The 25,333-nt window shown below is 35.0% G+C and overlaps 1 protein-coding gene across 3 annotated transcripts in view; it reads left to right on the top strand.

Annotated features, from left to right (window-relative positions):
* The window catches only part of LOC115212896 (alpha-actinin, sarcomeric), a 152,362-nt gene that overhangs the window by 56,397 nt on the left and 70,632 nt on the right, over nucleotides 1–25,333 (top strand). For 2 of the 3 annotated variants that reach the window (XM_029781693.2, XM_029781694.2), the window contains exon 2: nucleotides 16,584–16,818. In XM_029781693.2, coding sequence (XP_029637553.1) covers nucleotides 16,584–16,818 — 235 coding nt within the window. Of the gene's footprint in view, nucleotides 1–16,583; nucleotides 16,823–25,333 lie in introns of those variants that run through there. The other variant, XM_029781695.2, reaches the window with a different exon arrangement.

Genomic DNA, 25,333 nt, shown 5'->3' with positions numbered 1-25,333 from the left:
AAACAATGATTTGACGACATATCTTATACAATGTTACACTGCAGTGGACACTGCTTTTCATTTTTTTTCTCTTTTTTACAACTAATCCTTTTTATATACTAATGCCCCACTGAGAAATAAGCCCTGTGAGGTGGAAGAGCAGCTGCTGCAGCGAGTGTTGCTGACCTTTCTCCATGCAATGCCTTTGCAATCATGCCCACAAGATGTGGCTAAACACGCCATTTTGTTGTAGGTTATACAACCTGTTCCTCTCCCCCACCATCTTCTGCTGATTAACCCCCCCCCATACACACCTTTTTTCCCTTTTTCTTTGTTTCCTAGAAGTAATTATGGAGGGTTTTTCTCAATAATTTGATCTGTTATTCTTTTAATGTTTTTTCTCCTTGCTTTTCTTCCTCTTGAAATATGTTGTTAATAAAAACAAAGTCTATAATCTACAATTGAAAATCATTGTATGGACTTATTCTTAGCTTCAACTGTTGTATATGTAACATTCAAAGCTAAACATCCATTGTTGTATAATATGTTTTGCTTTTGTGTTGTTAAATATTGTTGTTAGTTACTGCATTATCAAAAGAGATAAGGGTAGCGGTAGGCTGAGTCAATAGTGTTGACCTACTGCCTGAAGGTTAATTTGGTTTTTAACCTCTCGTTGACACTGTATTTCTAGAAAGAGTACTAAACTTTCAGTGGCCCCTGTACCCACACGACTGTAACTGAAATAGTAAACAGGTAAATACTCCATGTCAATACGACTCCGTCCAACTAATGTTTTGTTGGTTTGTAGTATTCAGCTCAAACTTCTCGTGGCTATAGCTTGGAGAGGTACAAAGCTTACAAGATTGATTTACCCCAGATAGGACTAACTTAGAGAAGCAAGACTTCAGTGATGTCCCACAACCCAATTTGCCTTCAAACTATGTGTGATATGTATCCATGTTGAATGTTTATTATATCTTTTGCATCTCTAAGTCACAACTCCAGCTCAGTATTAAAGCCAGATGTTGAAGCAACTGAAATACATAGAAATTTATAAATAAGAAAAGAAATTACTAAAAAAGTTAACAGTGCATGGGAAAATATTAGCGCTGTTAAATTTGGGTTTGAAACTTAACGTTTTTTTAATGTCTGTTACATCAGTTTTACTCTTGGCTAAATTGAAACAAAATTTCTATTTTAGATAGAAAAGTCTTGTGTTTTTTTGTTTTTTTTTACATCAGTTTCTATTAAAATTCTTGTCTTTTGTAATATTCATTTAAAAAACTTTAAGCAATAATTTATGATGTTAGTCTATCAAAATAGTTTTGTGTGTTTACACTTATTTTGTAAAACACTCTACAATTTGTTCAGCTTATCCTATTAATAAGAATACATTTGAAGTTAGTAATTAAAGAACTTCTCTAAATCAAGATATATTATTTAGAAAAATGTCTTGATTTATCTTGTCCACACAAATGCTAATTGTCTCACAGTCTGTTGACTATTATCATAATATAGTAATGTCTTTAGCATTAGTCAAACATAGTTGGTTCCAGAATGCTTGTCATTTTCTTTTTCACCCACAGTTACTCTTAACTATTTGTTCATCCACAAACTTACAAAATAACCAATAACACCGTAAACAAGCTGTTTTCTCCAGTAAAGTCTCTTTCTTCAAACATTCTTCATAACTATAGCTTGTTTATATCTTATTGTCTGTCCACTCATCTTAACCACTTTGTACTGTATTTAATGGCATAAAAAAATACACTGGCATATGAAATGCACACCAATTTCAGCAGTGTATATTCAGGGGAAATGGTCTTTAATGCATTAAATCATGTAATAAAGGTTCAACTTTGCACATAGGACCCAGGGTGATTTTTTTTTTTTTAGACTTTTTTTAGTCCCCCCCCCCCCCCCCCAACGTTTAATATTTTAGCTTCAGTTTCCAGTTCTGTGTTTTACAAAAAATCTTAGATCATGTGTTTAAAATGGCAGTAAGTGTAGGACAGGAAAATAGAAAAACATATCACATAGGCACAGGCATGGCTGTGTGGTTAAGAAGCTCACATTGTAACCACATCATTTCAGGTTCAGTCTTATTGCATGGCACCTAGTCTTCTACTGTAGCTTCAGGTTGGCTAATGCCTTGTGAGTGGATTTGGTCTGTGTTTGTCCCTCCTCACCACCTGACAACTGCTATTGGATTGTTTGCATCCCCCGTAACTCAGCAGTTCAACAAAACAGACTGATAGACTAGTACCAAACTAAAAAATTAGTACTGGAGTCAGATTTGTTCAACCAAAACCCTTCCAAGTGGTGCCCCAGCATGCTTGCAGTCCATTGTCCACTGACTGAAATAAGTAAAAGATAAGAAGATTGGCACCTGTAAATCTTAGCTTACCATAAGAATATTTTTTGTTTTTGCTATTATTCTGTATTACAGAAGATATCTATAGATTTTAGGAAACATTGTACATATGTGTATTATATGTATATAATCAAAAATATATATAAACTGTTTGTGTCTCCTTGTCTTAACATATGATAGTTGTAAATGAGTATCACTGTTACACACGCAGTGCCATTCATTTCCAATATTCTGCAAAAACATGCCTTGGCATGGAGGAATGATACCTTGCTTGGAAACAGCTGAGGGCTGGTGATAGGAAGGGTATCTGGTCATTGAAAATCTGCCTCGTCAAACTCATACCTACCCTGGTGATGTGCATAGGTTTGTGTCCATATATTTGTTGGTGTCCTTTCATATTATGATGTGAAATGATATCAAATTAGTTTGATTTAAAATTTGCTTTTCAAATTTCTTTTCTGTATTTAAATATTTATAGGTGGCACCATCTAAAAAGCCAGCATAGTAAATAGTTAAATAAAATAGTTGGGTGTTCAGAAGGGCCTCGAGCCATAGAAACCATGCCAAAACAAATAGCTAGAGCCTGGTGTTGCTTTTCTGCTTGCCAGTTCCTGTTAAACCATCCAGTCCATACTAGCATGGAAAATGGACATTAAATAATGATGTAATTATAAATTTCAAGAAATCTGCATTTGTATCATCTCACATTAGAATCAACTCCCCCACACATAACACACACTTTTTCTTTCTTTATCTTGAAGCTGCTTGTTATATGCAATACAGTACAGCCATCCCTCATTCGTGGCTTGGTAATATGCACCATGCCATTACTAATTGTCACAGACATCTGTGTACACATGAGCTGACTTACTAAGACACCCTCTTGATTCTTTCAACCTTGGTCCAGCAGAACATCCATGATGTGACAGCATAAGAGAGAGCTGTACCAGGACCTGAATAGGACTCATTAAAATTGGAGCAGTGAGCAAGGAAATGCCTTGCACTGCACACCACCTAGCCTAGAAATTGAACCCACAACTTTATGATCATGAGCTGAATGCTCCTAACCACTAGGCTGCCCACACAATTTCTCAGATCATACAAGTGCTTAAATTAATTACTGCTGATGCTGAGGTTCATTAAAAATAGGGAAAATACCAAAAAAAAAAATGTTCAAAGCTGGTTTTATGCAGTGACCGGATGTTAGTTACAATTTGTTTTGTAAGAAGCATCAAGGCCAAAATTAATCTTTTTTATTTTTTTTTTTTTAATTATCAAAAGCCAACTTTTGATAATTAAATACTGCTCTACAGAAGGTACTCAATCTCCTCTCATATCCTTTTTCTCTTGAGCTCATTGTTGCTTTTCTATCTCATTCTCTCCACCCCCGCCCCACCCCTAGATATCTTAGAATGTCTCAGTTTCTAGTTCTACCCCCACCATCTCTACTAGTACCCCACCACCACCACCACCATCATCGTGTATGTATATATTAATTGTAAATCTCCATCTTACCCAGGTAAGCCACCACTACTAACCGGCTTGTTAGTCACTCTAGCTACCTTACTGCTACTATCTGGTTACCTCCACTACAAAATAAATACTGCCACTAACTTCCATCTTTCCCCTTATATGGCTCACATATTTGCTTGATGCTACTACTGCTAGGACCCCCCCACACACACACACACACATTCACACACCTGAGCCAGTTTTATTTGTTTTTGTTTATTTACCACTATCCGCCATTTTTCTGTCTCATCTGGTTTGCTTGGCACCCTAGACAGCTGGTTCTCATTCTCGCCAAGCTTCCTTGCTCCTCTCCTCTTTTGACGAGGCCCAGCTTCTTACAATCAGCTGACTGCTTACTTTTCTGCCAGCATCTTATCCTTGGAAGGTCCCTGAAAGTGATACTAGCTGTAATTCTGAGTCTGAAAATTATCTAGTAACCATATCTGTTCTCTGAGGTGTTTCTTATTGAACTCGCTCACTCACCCTTCCTCCGCTCCCCTCTCTCATTCTCTCTCTCACTCTCATTCTCTCACCTTTCTCTCTCTCTCTCTCTCGCTTCTCTCTCATTCTCTCACCTTCTCTCTTTCTCATTATCTCTCACCTTCTCTCTCTCTCATTCTCTCACCTCTCTTTCTCATTCTCTCTCACCTCTTTCTCTCTCACTTCTTTCTCTCATTCTCTCAATGCTCATTCCCTCACACCTCTCTTTCTCTCTCACGTCTTTCTCTCATTCTCTCACATTCTCTCTTTCTCCCTCTCTCTCTCTTGTTTGGTGTAGATGGAGTGGGTAACTGAATTGTACCCCACTCACTAAGCAAGCTGAAGAGAGCTCAATGCCTGCACCACCTATACTTAATTAGTGTGTGTACCATTGGGATTAAATTCTGGTTTTCATATTCCCTTTTTCTTTAGCTACTTCTGTGTCCTTTTGGTTCAAGAGCTTCTAAAAATAATAATGATATTGATAATAACGATGATGATAATGACTGTTTCTAATTTTGGCCTAAGGCCAGCAATTTTGAAGGAGATAGAGTTGATTACATCGACCACAGTCCTCAATTTGTCCCTAAGGTTAAAGTCACCCTTGACGGCATTTGAACTCGAAATGCAGAGCCAGAAAAAATGCTGCCTAGCATTTTGTCAATTGTGGTAACAATTCTACCAGCTTGCCACTTAAATAATAATAATAATAATAATAATAATAATAATAGTCCTTTCTGTTATAGGCACAAGGCTTGAAATTTTGGGGAAGGGGACTAGTTGATTACATTGACCCCAGTAATCGACTGGTCCTTAATTTCTTGACCCTGAAAGGATGAAAGGCAAAGTCAATCTCAGCGGAATTTGAAGTCAGATCATAGTGATGAGTGAAATACCGCTAAGCATTTCGTCCAGCATACTGACGATTCTGCCAGCTCGCTGCCTCAATAATAATAATAATAATAATAATAATGATAATAATAATAATAACATTGATGATGATGATAACCTAAATAATGATCTGATTATACTGAAGGAGAAAATATCTGTATACTACCCTCCATTTAACACCAAATGTGACCTTTGTTGAAAGGCCATCATTGCAAAAGAAAGAAAAAAAATATTCATATAAAAATTACTTGAGTACATAACAGTTTGTCCAAATCTATTTTTCACATCATTTGTAAGAGTTGATGAAAAACAGGATTGTTGTTAGCATTCTTCAGCATTCTTCTCTGTTTATGCTGTACCTAAAGGCAAGAGGTGAAAAAGAATAATAATAAAAAGCATAAGTAAAAACTAAACTGTTAAGCTTTCTTTTCTTTCTATGTATAGTTAGTCCTCTACTGCAATGTTCTTAAAACAAATATTCTGTTATGAATTTATATTTGGAGTCCAAAAAATAACTGTAGAAATATCAAGAATTATTACTTCAAACTGAAATTTAAGAATGCACACACACACACACACACACACACACGTTTCCATTTCAATTCCTTTATTTTTTTTCTCTTTCCTGTTTTCTTAGATATAAAATATATGTTGCTTTCAATTTATATAATATTCTCCTGCTTTCTTTCACTCCTACTTGAAAAATGTAAAATCTCAAGTTCTTGAATTTATCTGTATTATTAGCTTTAACTCAAAATATATGAATTAGAAAATTATTTAAACTATGGCTTCTTGGTTACATTTTTATAGTTAGACTTATTAAATACATCAAGTTTAAAGTTGTAAGTATGTTAGCTTAAATTGTTTCTGTGAAATCTTGAACTTAACGGTAGAATGAAAGAGTTTTGTTTGCTTTTAATATCACTTTTAGTTTTATATGAATGGAATACATTTCCAAACATTTGCATGCATCCACTAACACACACACAGCTATTAAGGCAACCACTCTTGAATTTCCGATACATTAACATCTCCAAAGCTAAATTATAAGATGCTTCAAAAACCTAATTAGATGGATAGAAGTTCCTCTGTTATATCTATACTTTGATATTTGTGATCTAATGAAGGTTAAATGTAGTTAAAGTAGATGCATGGTTGTGTGTTTAAGATGACCACTTCCCAGTCGAGTGGTTTCAGGTTCAATTCCACTGCTTGGCACATTGGACACGTTAATTGCTGGCAAGAACACCATATTTCATTTTATAACCATTATATCCTACTAAGTATATTAAAGCTATATAAGTCTATATTGTGCCCTACTCTCTGTGTAGTGCGATTGAATCACTTTTAAGTTACCTCTACAGACTTTTCTGTAGGATTTAGAGCCAGTACGGAAAGTCCTGCCATTTTGTCACATTCTTTACAATGATGTATTTGTATACAAAACATAACTTTCAGTGATGGCTCTAAATTCTACAGAAAAATATGTAGAGGTAACTTAAAATTGATTGATTGAATGTCTTCTATCAAAAGCCTTAAATTGACCAAAGCTTTTTGAGTGTATTTGGGCGATGGAAACTGAAAGAAGCCTGTTGTATACCTATTATGTATGTATGTATTATTCTTCCGTCATGTATAACAAACCCAGTACACTCTGTAAAATTGTTGGTATTAGGAAGGACATCCAGCCATAGAAACTATGTCAAAACAGACAATGAAGCCTGGTGTGGCTCCTAGCTTTGCCAGCTCCTGTCAAACTGTTCGACCCATGCCAACGTGGAAAACAGACATTAGATGATGATGATGATGATTGTGATTGTGTTTCTTTGAAAATAAACCAGAATCCATCTTCCGCTTTGATGACAATGTTTATGGATTTATGGTTTGTAAGATGTGCTTAGTGATTGGTTATTTCTTTGTTTATTCTCACAAGATAATGTAAACTTGCACTGCTATAAGCCACCAAACAACTCATCAATTTCACTACTTCACTGGGTCATCTGACATCTATTTTTTAGTTGTTAGTCTATAAAATAAATGAACAGAGACTGTTTGGTGCTTTGCTCAAGATACAACACCATTGACAGAATGTAAAATTATGAGTCATAAATCAAATGCTTATTCACTTGTTTGAGGGTAATGGATTGGCAGAATTGTTAGAGAAATGGGAAAAAAAACCTGTGGCAGTTCTTCTGGTTCACTATGTACTAAATTCAAATCTGATTAGGGTTAACTTCACCATTCACTTTTTCAGGATCAATAAACTAATGTACCAGTTAAATACTAGAGTAGATTTAATTAACTCCCTCCCCTCAAAGTTGGGCCTTGTTCCTATAACAAACAATTGTACACATTTTCAAGTAAATACATAAATGTAATTTTAACTGTTATTAATTAACAGTTAATTTTTATCCATTCCATTTTTACAGTGAATATGTTTTCCAAAGAATTCAATATTGTTTTTAGCTAAAGCCTGTAGGGGAGTTCATTCAGAGGGATTTGGTAGGTCAGACTTAACAAGAATATATTGAGGATTTGCTAAAATTAATTTAACAACTGTTTACGGTCTTAATTAGATACCACCCAATCCCTTTGGCTGGTGAAGTTACTGTGTAACTTGATCTATGAATTTTAACTAAATGTAAATGACCTTGAAACTCAGAAGATGCTTTCATATTTCAGTGAAAGCATTAAACTAAATTGTAAAATATCTTCTTTTGATAAATGTTTATATATTTATATAAAGGTTGTGTGGGTGTGGCCATGTGGTTTGTTTCCCAACCATGTGGTTACAGCTTTAGTCTCACTGTGTGGTACCTTGAGCAAGTGTATTCTTGACAAACCAAACTCTTGAGTGAATTTGATGGATGGAAACTAAAAGAACCCTGTCGTGTGTGTGTATGTTTACATTTGAACTATTTTGAAAGATGTTTGTTGTAAGCTCTGGTGGTGTTGTCACTTCTGTCAACAAATCATTTGTTTGCTTTGTGCCTTAAAATCTGTGTGAAGTAAGAAATCTCTTACTTGGAAAACACTCTAGCGTTAGTAACAGGAAGGGCAATATTTTCACCGAAGATTAGAAATGGACACTGTTTGCTTGATGGTAATGTTTGTTTACAACTATTGCACAATATCAAAACAAAGGAATCAGAGCAGGGACACACTCACACACACAACCTCATATATGACAGATTCCTTTCAATTTCCATCAACCAAATCTACTCACAAGGCTTTGGTCTACTTGGTGCTGTAGTAGAGGGCATTTGCCAAGGGTGCCACAAAATGGGACTGAACCCAAAACCACATGGTTGGAAAGAAACTTCTTAACCACACAAATAATGCCTGTACCTTTGTCATGGTTCAGGTTGCTAATTAGTTCCGTCTTATTTTAGATTCTGCAAATCAATTTATTTTCGCAACTGATACCAAACAATATGTTGTGTTTTTGATAATTACATAAGTCTGCAACTCTACATTCAAAGTGCCAAGCATCTGTTGTGTATCATGGCATAACAAGAAACAATCTTTTGACATTGAGATGGTAGTCACCTTAAGTTGTCCTGATCTTGTGCATGTATGCATATTGCAGGCAACACCATAACGCTAGCATAACAATGATGTCATAGACCAGGTAGATAGTTGCAGTGTGCAGATGTTGACTGGATATATTTACATACCGTTAATAGAATTCTATAACCATAACACTGCTCCAACCACAAAAGGTAAATTGTCATAGTCATATCATTGTGGGTTCCAAATTTCCTTTATAATTCTACAGCTCCTACATGATGGTGTTGGACTACTCACTAAATTGCTGTAAGGATCACCAAGACTTAGTAGTGTCAGTAGTATAGGAGGTGTTGGAGTTTGTGTAGGAGTTGAAGAAATTGATGATGTTGACTTGTTAGAAATATTACTACAGGCAATCACATGATGGTGTGGAATCTGTCTTCAGATAGGGCAGCTGGTGGGGATGATGATTAGCAGATGTGCTCACGGGAAGATTTTTATTTCAATTTGAAGCTAATTGAACTTTTTCATACTCACGTTTAATCTAGGCTGTGTTTCTACCAGCACGAATCAGATTACATGCATCTGCAGTAAATTTCCTTTACATTGTTCCTCACTGCACCGTTGGTTAATCATTGTAAAACTGGTAGACTACTTAACTAGTTTTGCCTGCCAAGTAATTTCTCTGCTGGAAATACTTTGAATGCACTAGATGATTGAGGGGAGGGGAAAAAAAGCCCTGTAACAAACTCATTAAATTTTCTGGTTGAAGGACTATTAGGTTTTACCACAGATTTGATTACCCAGCACTTTCTGCTGCGTCATTAGATTTTGAATCGTCAATAGGTCTGTCAATTTTCTTGACACCAATCTGTTTAAGCAGTCCTTTAATTGAATGAATTGCCGATTCATTGTCTGATATCACTTTCATTAGAATGACAAATGTAATGAAAATGCCAAATAGAATTTTCGTTCTGTTACTAAGCTCCTACAGCAATGGGCAAACTATGATTAACATGTTCTTAAAATTTTGTATGTCTCTCCAGTCCAATCTTCTCCAAGGTTGTGATTCAAGCAACTTATCAGTACAAAGAGTGCTTTTAAATCAGATATTAGTTCCTGTCACAAAATTTGGCCATCAAACATAAGATTTAGTTTCTGTAAGTGTGTGTGGCAGGGGAGGGGTGGTGGTTAATGCCCAAGTATCATGAATTATAGAAAGAACTTTTGTGCAATAAGGTTCGGAAATAAATAGATTGTGTTTTATAAGGTCATTCACTACAGCCCTTTAAGAAGAATGTCCTTCAAAGTACTTTTATTCTAAATGAGTTAAGGCCAATCTTTTCCTGTACTTGAGTATAAATGTTACATGTTTTAAAATGTTTTTTTTTATGTCCTCAAACTGTTTCCATTGAGTCGAAATGAATTTGTCAGACAATGCACTTGTAAAAAACGCTATGATACTCATCACAGTTATACTTTAGCCTATTAAGAACATCAACATGAGTAGTTTTAACAGGCAATTTTGAAAACATATTGTGGTAATATGAGGGTCCATTTGGCCAGTTGTTAAAACGTCACTTGACAACATCAAGATCTGAAAAATTGATTTGCAATCGTCTGTCATTAGTCTGAAAGATTTCCTTAAAAGAAAATATCTCAATCTGTCAACATACCATACTGCTGCATTGATTTCATATTCAGTATTGCAATATCTCTGTGTATTATCCAGCTTATGGCTAGCACATGCCAAAAGCTTTTCCATTTTGAGATATTGTCCCTGAAGTTTTGTTGCCTTACTTAAATATCTTTAAGTAATGACATTAGTGCCCGCTGCAGGAAGACAATCATCTATGTCATGAAAACTTTGTACAAGCAGCTGATGATAGTTTGGCAACATCAATATATTTTTTAATATCTCCTTTTGATTTAGGAACAAAAAAAAAAAAAAGCAACAAACCATTAGATCTTGTCTATTAAATTATGTGACGGTTTGATCTTAGCCTTTGAAATATTCATTCTTAGGTAATTTATGGAAAATGCATGATTAATGCATTTATTTGGCTTGATCAATACAGCGGTTCCTTTCAGTTTAGCAATAACTGCAATTCCTCAATTCTTCAATATATTCTAGGTTGCTGCAATGATGAATATGTTGTTCTGATAGATAATTATGCTTTGAATTCTTTTACATACAGACTTCATACAGCATTCGAAAATAGACCTATATTTCTGAAACTCATTTATTGACCAAATAAAGTCCATTGCTTGTATTTATTGTGTACAATCTCTTGAAGTTTTCATCCAAACCAATACTTTCTGTTTGCATATCAGTGATTATTGTTTCAAGACAAGGAGTTCAATACAGTAAAAGTTGAAATTTTAAATTTAAACGTGCTTTGTAATTGGCACACGTTCTCTGTTTACCACTTTCCTCATTTACCCAAACAACTCTTGATGCAGCACTGAACCCTTCATATGGTCATGGAGTTCAAATCCTTCCACAGTCAACTTTGCTTTTCATTCATTCAGGGTTGATAAAGTACCAGTCAAGTACTGGGGGAGTCAATGTAATTAGCTTGCCTCCTCCCCTCAAAATTTGCTGGACTTGAACCTTGCAACAGACTAGCTTCCCATTTGAAATGAATGCTGTGATGTCAGTCACATGTACACCATGAGAATTGGGCAACCAATCTTTATGAGTCCTGGAGTTCGAGAAAAATAGTGATGTGATGTATCCTTCAGAATATTTGTACCAATTGATATAAATTTGCAAGAGTTATTGACCAATTCTATCTCTTGAGTCAAACATAACTGTTGTAGTGCTAATGTCCTCTAGCTATGGATTGTCATAGAAAGTTAGCTATTCTTTCTACTATAGGGATAAGGTGTGAAAGTTAGCTATTAATGATATCTATGCTAACTGTGAAGCCAAAATGACAGATCTTGCTGAATCAGTTATCCATATGCATTTCAACTGAGTGTGCGTTCAACTTACATTCATCCAGAATAAATTATCCTTTGTTGCACAAATGATATTCAGATTTATTTCTTCATCATCGAGCTGATTCATTCATACTCTTAATATTAATGTATGGAGAGATTTAGTAGAATACACTGGTTCTGACCAGCATAATTTGCTGAAATGGCCCAGTTTACCACAGTTAAAGCATTTCTTCCTATATATATAACAAAACATAAAGGGCCTTGTCTTGCAATGTTAAGATTAGCTTTACTTGGTTACTTGTTCCTTACATGAGTCATTGCTAGTAACAAGTTCTGTATTAGAACTTAGGTGTACTATTGATCTGAAAGCAAAACATTTCCTCTGACTGTCCAAGACTAACATATCTAGATCTGAGATAGATGTAGTTCAGACAAATTCTTCGACAATGGGGAGTCATTATTTTTGTTACAGTACAACTGGTCCCATTAGTAATAATCTATTTTATATGCTCTGCTTTTGGACCATCTTGGTTACAAAGAGTCTACATAAAGAAGCACACATATTTAGTTTTAAGATATTATTAACCTGCGCTTCTTGTTTTTGCTGAATTGTTGCAGGATATAAGGCATCTTCCCTTTTGATGATTGTATTGACACCACATTGTTTGCTCCTTCTCGAACCATGCCTGGTTTCCTTGGCGTATAGGTTCCCCACCTGGATGGGACGCCGGTCCGTCGCAGGTGAGCTGCAAAATGCAGGAGGAAAGTTGTGGCGAAAGAGTCAGCAGAAGTTCGCCATTACCTTCTACTGGAGCCGCATGGAGCTTAGGTGTTTCGCTCATAAACACACACATTGCCTGGTCTGAGATTTGAACCTGCGATCCCTCAACCGCAAGTCCACTGCTCTAGCCACTAGGCCATGCGCCTCCACACATTGACACCACATAATGGCTTCTAATTTATGTACAAGGCCAGAAATTATGAGGAGAAGGAATTAGTACCATTGACCCCAGTACTTTACTGAAACTTTGTTTTACAAACCCCAAAACATTGGAAGGCAAAGTTGAACTCAGTGTGATGCCACATGATGCAAAGAATTTTAGCTTAACCAGGATTAATATCACCTGTGAGCAATTTTGAATTAAACTGTATCATCCATGCATCTGTTTCTTCAACATTATCAAAGTTTGTGTGTTTATTTAGATTCCAATTTGTGTTTGTAGGCTGATCACTTGAGAAGTATATTTTAGTAGCCACAAACAGTTGTATTTATTGTAAATCCAGAAGCTGACAACAGTCAGTTCAAAACTTCAAATGGTTGCTATAACTGAGTTTCGTAATTCTCCAACATTATTCAATGTCTTTCATTTGACATTGAACTAGTAATTGCCTTAATGTAATCCTGCCTGTGTGCAAGCATGCAAAACCCATGCAGCACCACAAAATATTAGCATGACAATATCATTATTGACTATGTAGGTAGACACACTGTGCAGATGTTCACTGGATACATTTACATATAATAGTATATGCGATAAAATGTATATCAATATTGAAATTGTGTAGAACTGTTGCATAGTTTTTGAACAAATGACTTCTAAAATAAAAGTAGGTGTTTGTATGCATGTATCTCTCTCTCTCTCTCTCTCTCTCTATATATATATATATATATATATATATGCCAGCATAAAAGGTGGACGTTAAACGATGCATGTGTGTGAAGTAAAAACTTTTACAATAAATGAGGTTGAGATCAAAAGAAGAAAAAAAAAAGCAACAGAACAACATGGAATCTGTATCAAAACTGGATTGACAAGTATTGTAGGTTGGTGACACACAATTCAAGGAAAGAAAAACTTTAAATGGGTTGGTTGCTAACAACTTAGGCTGACAAAGCAAAATTTCAAGTAAGATGGCAGGTGAAAATGAGGCCAGTTATACTATATAACAGCCAGGAAGAAAATATTTCATTTTAAAAACAAAAACTTTTTGGGAGAGAGAGAGAGAGAGACATAGTGTCTATGAATTTATAACTCTAATCACAAACCATGTTTTCTGAATTTGCTTCACTCAGATTTGCTAGCAAGCAGTTTCATTCATATGGTGCAACTGAGTGATCAAAATAGAAAGGGCCCTTTCTACCTTGCCTTAATGATATGTAAATCTTCAAATTTGAATTAAAAAAACAAAAGACATTACTGTGTTTCATGGCACATAAAACATACTTTTTTTTTCAATACAATTAACTCAAAATATTGTCCTGGATCCTGGGGACAAAGTTCAGTCTATATTACATGTTAATGCACAAGGACTTCTTAACTAAATATTCGGGTGCATCTAATATGTTCTTGTGTCTTTTATGGCATCTAATATGGTACCCTCATGCTTTTATAGAAAAATGATAAATCAGTTTTATTTCTCACACCAATGAAATAAACATTAAATCTCTCTATTTTCTTGGCAATTTTTTTGTAACAAAGCCATCTACTAAATCAGACTACTTACTTCACCTATAATAGTGATTCCCAACCCTTTTTTTACATATGGAACCTTTTGATTTCCATTTTCCTTGGATGAACCTCCATAGCCATTCAATGTTTTACAAATTTTGAAATATCTTGCATATTGTTAGTATAACAAGTTTATTCTCATAAATTTTAACAAAATCTTACTTGGATCCAAAGGGTTATAATGGACCTCAGCCGAGAACATTGACCTGGAGCTGAAGTCATTAAGGCATCAAACTTTGTTCCAAGTCTTATCAAATTCAAATTTAACTTTAACCCTTCTGAATCAATCAAAATAAGCTACCAGTCAGAGCACTTGGGTTGATATAATCAATTATTCCCTTCCACCAAATTCCTGGCCTTTGAAATTATTATTTATATCTTTACTGCCCACAGGGGGCTAAACATGGAGGGACAGACAAAGGGATTAAGTTGATTACATCAACCCCCAGTGCATAACTGGTACTTATTTAATCGACCCTGAAAGGATAAAAGGCAAAGTCGGCCTCAGCGGAATTTGAACTCAGAATGTAACAGCAGATGAAATACTGATAAGCATTTTGCCCAGCGTGCTAACGTTTCTGCCAGCTCGCTGCCTTTGAAATTATTACTAAAAGATGTCAGATAGCTGGCAATAGGAAGGTCATATGAACCTGCACCATGGCAAGGATCTCAAATGAGGGCAGCAATATTGAACTCCCTCCTTCACCAAAAGTCAATCACAAAAAAAATGGCCATTCAGAATGTGCTCCAGCATGGCCATAGCTTTTGAGCCAATGCCTCAATGGATTTTTGTCTGACTCATGCGAGCAGGGAAAAGTAAGCATTAAAATGATGGTGATGATGACGGTTAATTTCAAACTATATTTTTATACTAATGCTGTGTAACCTTATTTTTAATAATTGTGATTTTTTACTTTGACACAAGGTCAAAACTGTTGGTGAGGGAGTTGAATGTTGTATTCAACAGGATTTATGTCAATACATAAACTGGTAATCATTTTATTGAAATTAGAACATAATAAAAAAAAAAGCATAACTGAATGCTGCAAGTCCACCTCCTTGCTATCTCTGCCGCTCCCAGGCAGGCGCTTGCCACTCAAATGCTAACAATTAGTTTAAGGAGTGGCTTCTCTGGTTCTTTGAACACCAACAATTCTCTCCTATCAAAGACAGCAAAAAAAAAGAAGCATTGTTAAATACATGTAATTCAAAACAGAACATAAAATGTTCAATAGAAGCCCAAAAAAATGTTGTAAAAGAAATAACTTAAGGTTATTTTACTGTGATGTAAATAAATGAATTTTGCTGAAAATGGAATGAAATCCTAAAAGTAGATAAGAGTTGTATGACAAGTTTTGAAGTGGTGAGATATAAAATCAGGTCTAAAACTTCACAAATTGTGACACAGGATTTCTCATTTTTGCCGATTCTCAAACAATAAAAAGAAATAAATCGTATAATCTTAATAACAGGGAGATCTTATAGATCTGTTTTAGGGACAGTTGTCTCCTCATTCTTTGGGATTTAGAGAACAGTTAATCTGTGTGTGTATATACACACACATGTAACAGTAGCAGCTTATCAAGATATAACATTAATAGTTTTCCTAATTTGCATATAACACATTTGTCAGTCATGTTTATTAAATGGTATGAATCTATATAGAACACAGCATATACCGTAAGCTTGAATGTATATGGTGTGCAACAAAAGAAACCTCTCAGATTAACCATCCTTGGTCTTGTAAAATATGGGAGGTTTTTCTGCCACATTTATATATATATTGTTGTACATGTATACATTATCATACATGTGTATGTACAATAATGTATTGAAATATTTCATGTGAAAATCCTTTTCTATTGATATATTTCGTCATAAATTATCTTTCTTATAACCACAGTGAACATGTCTGTGCATATATTGCTTATGTTTTGTTTGATAATGAGTTAATGTTTGAACATAAACACTAAGTAAATGAGAAATAAATAATTTTTTTTAAAAAGCCTTGTAGCAAAAGGGTTCTCTTCACAGTCATGTGATTCTAAATTCAAATTTGTTGTATGGAACATTGAGTCAACTATTGTTTTAGAATTTGATAGATGAGACAAACCCCTAGTTTCCTCAGATTCTCCATTTTACTCTAAATTGAAATGCAACTTGGTTCCTACCTTCAGATTTGGATACAATTTATTTTCTCTAAGTAAAAGATTTCACGACTGTCCAACTTGTCAAAACCAAATTTTATCAAAAACATTGGTCAAGATTGTCTTATTGAGTCTCTTCAAAAATTCTATTTTTTCCTTCAATTATAATCATAATTTTCAAATATATCTATATCTTTCATTTATTTATTTATTTATTTATTTTTTTCCATACAGACGTTTACTGCCTGGTGTAATTCTCATCTAAGAAAAGCAGGAACGCAGATAGAAGATATTGAAGAAGATTTTCGGAATGGATTAAAGCTTATGTTGCTTTTGGAAGTTATATCTGGTGAACAACTACCCAAGCCAGACAGAGGCAAGATGAGATTCCACAAAATAGCCAACGTCAATAAAGCCTTGGACTACATTGCCAGCAAAGGTGTCAGGCTGGTTTCCATTGGTGCCGAAGGTAGGTGAGTTTACCTTGAACTTTGTAAAGATGAAAGCACCTACGTAGATTTCAAGAGCTATTAAAACAAAAAGCCAGCCTCAAAAAGCTTGAGACAAGTGTAATATTACTGCAGGATATTAACTAAACATCTAGGATCATTCCTGTATTAATATATTTATTTATTTATTTCATTTGACACACCTAGATTGAAATTATAAGCTGCCTTGTTAGGTCAATTGAGATAGCACATAAAATCTATTTTTTTTATATCCACTAAAGAAATGAATTCCTTGAACCATATATAAATTTCTAAGCCAAATTTTTTGTGTATAGTAAATTACAGAAGCTTTCTATATCTAAATAGAAACTTCACCCATTTCTTTATATTCCTCCCTTGCCATGCCTTACTGCATTAAAATGGTTTCTTATTACCTTTTCATTAATGTTAAGTAGACTTGAAGACTGAGATGGTGATCTTGCCTTTATCAAGGACATTAGATATGTAAGTGAAATGACATTGCTTTAAACAAGAATTTAAAAAAAACAGGTCACACAGGCTTGGCCTACTGGACTGAAACTTTTTGGTAATGTATTAAGACATAGTAATAACTTGGTCTCTTTTCTTTATTAGAGTTAAGATTGTGTGTTCCAGTCATTCAAAGGGGTCACGCTTTATCTATTTCTTTATCTGGTGGCGGCTTTCTTTCCCTTTTTCCTATACTGTCATAGTTTAGGCAAATTTTCATATTGGCCAGCAGTCAAATTCCTTCAAATTACACCCAACTGTCTCAAACACTGGATAATGTTGTCATGGGTGACAAAAAACTGAATGGCCATGGCTGAAATGTCTGCTTGATCAGAGTTGACATGAAAATTGCTTGGCATTATTTGTATATTGAAAATTATTTCATAGAGGATTATACAATAAATCATTCAGCATTTTCTCTCTGCTTCTGGCTATTGAGATTCACTTGTGTGTGTGACATTCTGTGAGAGAGAGAATGGGAGACTTGTGTCCTTTCTGATTAGCTGCGAAAACTTGAGCGACTTAGTCTCAAAGTGCAGTCTTTTGTCTTTGTTCTTAAATATCCTCTTAGCTTATCTGAATTATTTTATGCTTGGAGTCATTAATACAATCATGGTTTCTTTCCATCATTTTTTATTTTATTTTCTAGTTTTTTGGGTTTTTTTGTGTGTGTGGTTTAAGCCAGAATCATCATTCCTGTAATGCTTCTTCTCCGTTATGTACTGCAGCCAATGTAGGGTGAAATCTTATGAAATATTATTTATGCAACAGAAGATACATGTCAATACATAGAAAGTTTGTAAAAGTATTCCCAGTGCCTCTGTCAATGTAGATTATCCCCATATTTTCACTGCTTTACTATCTCTACTAGAGACTTTAGCTGCAAAATATTTCATTGGATATATATATATATATATATATATATATATATATATATATGTATGTATGTATATGTATGTATGAATATTGTAGAACTGGCTGGTAAACTTCATTACAAGATTTATTTTAAGATAGTGTCACAACCAAAGAAGGCACTACTTGTGATTGCAGATATAGTTATTTGATCACTATCTATTTTTGGAACATGAGTAACTGAGGAATTTCAGAGAAACCATTTACAAATCTTATGATCTCAATTTTGCATTCACTTTTATCTTGTGTTTTATGCATTTGTGAATGTGCATGGCTTAGTGGCTATGGTGTTGCACTTAAAATTAAAGCTTCATAGTTTCAATTCCTAGACTGGGCAATGTGTTGTTTTTGAGCAAAACACTTCATTTCATGATGTTGCCTCAGTCCACTTAGCTGTAAATAAGTACCAGCAATTTAAGAGAAGTTGAACCTGCTGCAGAGTGGCATCCCATTTGGGGTGGAGCAGTGTGACCTCAGTCATTTGATGGCCATGCAAACCAGGTTATGCTTCAGCTATATGAATCTGGGTTTATGACAAAACCTAAGTCTATATATTTGTATGTATTCAACATGTGTAAGCACTTATTTAGAAATCAATTACATTCCATCAAATTTTATTAATTGAGCCAATTATTTTTCTCCTAATCTACTGCCTTATATGGAACTAAAGAGAGTGATAGTTATTAGTCTCTACATCTTAATGTTTATATTATGTCAGTTACATAATGCAAAGCTCCAGTCATCAAGGGAGCTTCTGTACAGTTTACCTGCTCTATACCTACCAGCAAATCTCTACTGTCTTTAAAATAGAGACTATTTTTAAGTCTGAGAACTCCATGTACAACTCGGACACTGATTAGGCGACGAAGTCCTTCACAAACCAACATGGTGGATATTCTATGTGTGGATGTCCAGCATGCCAGACTTGCAAACTGCATTACTATGATCCTCATTATCGTCTTTATGTCCTCTATTCCATGCTTCCATGGATCAGATGGAATTTGTTGAAGATTGTCCATGGTTGGATGATATCTTTCCGGATACCAATTCTACTGATGAAATTGTTAATTAAGAAAACAATTGGCAAACCATAAGTTTTTTGTGGTAAGGTGGGGGATCCCCCTTTCTTGTTGGGCAGGGGGCATTAATCTCTTTCTTAATATTTATCATGATATCAACTTTGTTTTGTTTATTATTATTGCCAGAAACTAAAACAGATTCCTAACCCCACTTTTTATTATCGGCCCCTCATTATAGTATGAACAGTATTCCAAGATTAATTGAATTAACATACTTTATCAATATATAAATTTAGATATTTTACTAAACCTTCCTACTAAGTTCTTGAAATTGAAAATTAAAACATTGGCACTTTACTCATTAGACGTACCGTCAGAGAAAGGGTTAACTTGGCAAGGACAATAGGTTTTGGTACCTTATAGTTTTGTTGTTTAAATCTTGGATGGAATTTGTATTTTATCTTTTGTATATCAACAAAATAAATTCCTATGACAGACTAGCCAATTCAATCAACTGTGTATCTTCTTTCTCTCCAAAACTTGGCATGTGTATTTGTCATTAAAAGAAATTTACTAATTCTAAGTATATTCCATCCGCAAAGATGAAAGACAATTCCACTGTATACAGCACTACAATTAATGTATAAAGTTGCTTTATGTAATATTCTATATTTTTATATTTACATTCGACACAAAGCCCTGGTTTGCATGGAAGGATTATGATCAATTGGATTAATTCCATTACATTCAGTGTCTTGGTGGGGTAAGGTAGGGTATGAAATATAGTCAACTCCAACAGTATTTGAAGGTGGAATGTAGTAGGAATAGAATTAAATGTATAGGGCATCTGCTGCTCCACTGGTTATTATTATTATTATTATTATTATTGTTATCTAAATCTATGCCAAAGCCAAATATGTGATGCTGTCATGTGACTAATTGAGAAAGGGAGTGTTAGTGATGAGAGCTAAGAGAAAGAGATTGTTGTTATGCTATGTGATTAAATAGTTTTAGGAAGAGGTAGAGAAAAAGAGAGAGAGAAATAGAATGTGCTTAGCACAGGCATGAGTGGTCTGGAGTGGTATGGCTGAAAGGAGAAACAAAGAGAGAGTGAGTGTGCTTACTGAAGGGAACACAGGAGTGGAAAATGCTATAGCATTCAAAATGCATAGCTTTTTTGCAAAAACTGTGGCAGAATAATACCGTAGATGTCTTCAACATTGTACCATGATTAAGATTCATTACTTCTTGTCATAAAGTGAAAAATACTAGTTAACAACTCACAGTTTTAGCTTCCAGAGATGTTTTTTAAGATTTCACCTTCAGTAATGGTAATGTGGACTTCTACACTGGCTCAAGAATTCTGCCTTTTTCTTTCTTTTTTTTTTTTCATAACTTATGGAAGGGACATGTTTTGCTGGTCAGGTGATCCATCTGTGTGAATTGCTCTGATGATGCATAGATATGTGCTAAGGCTGTGGCATCTATAAAGATTCTTGGACAGCAAACAGTTGCAATCACCTTGTCTCTATGACAGAGCTGCAGTCCTTGGTTAAATGAAGACCAGGATTGATGTCTGGTATTTGGAATGTTACCAGGTATTCACAGATCTCTGCTAATTGGGCAGAGCAGTTGGGAAGAACTGCCATGTTGGAATTCTAAAGAGAAGTAGTAATGAGCAAGAGCAATAACAGTATTCTTGTGGTAACTCTGGCAACCAACAAGACCCAAGTGACTGATCTATTCTACAAGACTTTTGGCCTCTGTGCTCTTGGTCTAGCAGTTGATATTGGCCTACTGGTTGACATTGACATTGTCAGGTAACTTTTGCAAGCATAAAATTGCATTCATTGGTGCCTGTCCGAAATGTACACAAAGCAATGAAACCATTCTGCCGGCACTCATTTAGCACCAAAAACATTGCTAACTCATGCACTCACACACGCAGACACATCTTCCAGGTGAAAGGTGATGAAAAGTTGTAAACTTGACTCAAGCAAATGAGCCCACTCTTTGCATACACTTGTTGACTGGAGATTAGCAAGAGACAGGGCATTTAGCCTTGGTAGTCAGAGTAATCTAAGAAACTTTAAGGTTCTTCTGTAGTTCTTATTTGAAGCTCCTATTTTCAGAACATTTTAAAATGTAAACATCTTCCATGCTGCAATTGTTTAAAATAGTTTGTGTACCATGTAAATTTTTATTTTTTTTTTACATTTCTCATTCAACTTCTATTAACACCTTGTCCCCCACCCCACAAAATGTTTGAAACCTGTTCACATATTATCCTATCATCCATTGCTCGTGTGGCAAATAAATTACTGTTGTTGAAGACTTTTTGTCATCTGCTCTACTGACACCCACCTCCACCCACTCACTTAAGTAAAATTGCTTTGCTTTTCATATCTATCTCGTTTTCCTTTTTGTCTTATTAAAATCTAAAAGTATTTTTTGTGTAATTGCCCTTGCTTAGCACACATGTAATTCAGATGTTTACCAATAACTTTCAACCTCCTTCTGTATTTCATAAACTTTTGCTGTGTGTGCAGATGGGTAGGAATATATAACGTGACTATAAATTCTGTCTTGATCCATTGTGCCAATAACAGAATTGCTGGGCAATGCAAACTTTGTTAATAGTAGGCTCCAAGATATCTGCAATCTTACCAAGAATGGCTTACTTCTACAGCTATCTAATCAGTTTCTTTTCTTAGACTCTTAACCTGCTATATGATATCTTATTCTCTTTCTTTCTCACTCCTCTTTCTTTCTCTGTTATTTTTTTATGATGCTTGATGCTTACCATTTAACTATTCTGTTTCTTTTATCTTCTACTGGTGGTGGTGGAATGGTGTGTAATAATAGCAGTACAAGAAGTACAGTTTTGTATTAAATAAGAAATTCTGATAATGATGGTTGAATCTGCTATTATTACCTCAATATCCTTTTTTTATTTTTACCTTTGGTAGTGAGGGTTTGCCAAGTTTGCAATCCTGTAGCGTTTCATCTGTATGGCCTATATTTCCCAACAGATAGCAGTTTTTCCAACCAACCCAAAGTCAACCAATTCATGCTACTACCCATGATAGTGGATATGGTTTGCCTTAAACAGCATTATGTTCCTGAGTGCTATTTTCCCAACACACACACACACAAATATGCACACACAGGAATACACTGATTACTGAATGTTGGTGGTTCTTGATTTCACTTGGTTGGTACTTTGCCATCAAAGTTCAAACACTGAGATATTTGGTACATATACTTATTAGTAGCAGTCCCACCCCCACCAAAAAAGAAAAACATGCTAAGAAAAAATTAGAACTACAAGAGAAACTAATGAAATATTTTCTGATTTGAGAAGTTTAGAAAATCTTGTGGAATCCATAATGTTGGGTTGTAGAAGGTACATACCTTTTACTGGTTTCAGCTATTTGACTGTGGTCAGGCTGGGGCATCGTCTTGAAGAATTTTTAGCCAAATGAATCGACCCCAGTACTTATTTTTTAAAGGCTGGTACATATTTTGTCAGACTCTTTTGCTGAATTGCTAAGTTGTGGGGAGATAAACACACCAATACCTGTTGTCAAGCAGTGGAAGCAGTGGGGTGAGACAAACACAGTTACAAAGATGCACACACACACATAGATGTAAATATATACAATGGGGTTATTTCAGTTTTTGTCTACCAGATCCACTTACAAGGCTTTGGTCAACCTAATGCTACAATATAAGACATTTACCCAAGGTGCCACACAGTGGGATTGAACATAGAATCATGTGGTTGGAAAGCTAACTCCTTACCACACAACTGCACCTGCAGATGATAGCATTGTAACAACCAGATATGTTACTGAATTTTTAAAAGTTATCACAAATGATGGCTACAAATTGTAAATGCTAACATAACTGGATTGTTTTGGAAACAAATGAACTAATTAGCTACCTTGGTAGAAAAAGAGAAACTACTGCATTCAAAAGATATAAAGGGTTGTAGCGGAAATTATTCAACTTTCTCTACACTTGTAATTGTACAGAACTTATGAGGACAGTGTCAGAGATTTAGGTTGTCTTACATGAAGGCCTTTTGAGTTTAAAACAGGACATGTGTAAGGAAGATTGTCAAAATAAAACTGATGAAGGAAAAGAATTCTGGCACCACATCATTATCTGCACTTGTCCCTCATTTATACTTTCACCTCCCACACTGGCTTCTCTTTTTCTTTTTCCTGCTCTTTTCCTGTCTTGCAAATTACTTGGTGACTTCTAGTGTCAGTGGTACAAGAAAAGCACTCCGTTCACTCTCTGAAGTGGTTAGCATTAAAAACCTTACCAAAGATGGTGTTGGAGCTTGATGCTGTCCTACAACTCATTGGAGCCTGTCAAACTGCCCAACCATACCAGCTGGGAAAAACAGACATTAAATAATGATGACACTATTTTCAGAATCTTTGCTGATGGAAAGAACCATAAACACTGATAAAACTGAGAGAAATAATTGTACACTCTCTTTCTCCTGTATCTGATGCAAGCAAGAAGAGTACTATATATTAGAAGCTAATAAATGTTGTGTGTGTGTGTGCACGTGCATGCGTGCGCAGATTTGACGTTATTTCTATACTTAGACATCTTACCAGAGATCTGAAGTTTAATTTCAAGAGCTTCTACATTGCTACATGATTTGCCTGATTAATTTGATGCAGTCTCCCTTGACAAACACTTGACCATTTTAGTACTAAATCTAAGAATATTGTGCTCAGTAATAAAGATAAGATGGCCATAACTAGAAGCAAGCAACCACAGTTTTATTCACTTGATCATTCCATGCCATTAGTTTGGTCAGACAAGCAGCCGAGTCACTATTTTTCTAACTTAAGCACAAGGTGAAAGCGCATAGTTGAGTAAATCAACTACAGTACTTAGCATAAAAGACACCTGGGTACGTACATTGGATATATCCCAATTTCAGAACAGATAATCAGGAAAAAAAAGTTTTTAGCACACTAAACATGTGATAAAGGATATTTTACTGTCTATGAGATCAGATACAGTAACTAATGTATACATATTTTATTCACTCCAGAACAAAAGCATTCAATTGCCACTTGTTTTGAACTAAATGTAAAGGTCTGTAACTAAATGCAGCTAGAGATTTGATCTGATACTCTTGTAATTCTTCCCTTCAGCACCTTTGAGCTATCTAATAAAAGACCTGAGAAATTCAATGGTTATATTTAGAGGATTATCTACCATATCCTCACTTAAAGGCTGGAAGCCAATGTCAGAATCCAAGTGTAGTTTTTTTAACAAGTCGGCAGTAAGAGAAGAAAGGTTCTATACTACTTTAGCTTTAAGCAGCTTGGTAACTGACATAATTTGTTTTTGCTTGTCTTTTACACTTCTTCCTTCCCTGAAATTATCCTCAACCGTTTTTTCTGAATTATTTTAAGAGTTTTAACTTAGACTGGAATCTGATCATGATTCCAGACTGGGAATGCTTTTTTCTACAGCTTGTAAAAATAATTTGAGTTGCTTTATAGAAAGATTAAATTCTAAAAGCAATTTCCTTAGTGAATAGTTTACTTTAAATTGCCAGAGATTACTGCAACTAATAATTTCGTTTGATTAATCCTTATGAGCACTTTCACTTGCAACAACCGTCGGGGAGATTCCTCTTATAAAAAGCTTCATTTAATACTTTATGTAGCAGATAAATACAGAACATATCGCCTAAAGGGATTTAGCAATATCTGGTTTAATTTCTTATGTGATATGAAATAACCATCATCGTATTACCAAAATCCTGAGTTACCCACAGTCTTTCATTTGTTAGTTTGATCGTATTAGATGTTTTGGCATCAGTTTTGGTGCTGCCTATTTGGCATCAATGAATTAATGCCAGATTATTTGATATCATTTTAATGTTCCTTTCATTTTCTCTCTCCTTTCTCCATCTTACTCTCCCTTTCTCTCCCCGCTGTTCATTTATGTAAAGATATTTCTCTTAATATGTATGAGGAGGGGGAAAATGTTTGTCATTCATGTTCAATTAATGAATTGTAATCTCTCTCTCATA

This window comes from Octopus sinensis, linkage group LG6 (genome assembly GCF_006345805.1).
Source record: "Octopus sinensis linkage group LG6, ASM634580v1, whole genome shotgun sequence".
Lineage (NCBI taxonomy): Eukaryota > Metazoa > Mollusca > Cephalopoda > Octopoda > Octopodidae > Octopus > Octopus sinensis.
The sequence above is the reverse complement of the archived record's forward strand: the minus strand, read 5'-3'. Positions and strand labels throughout refer to the sequence as shown.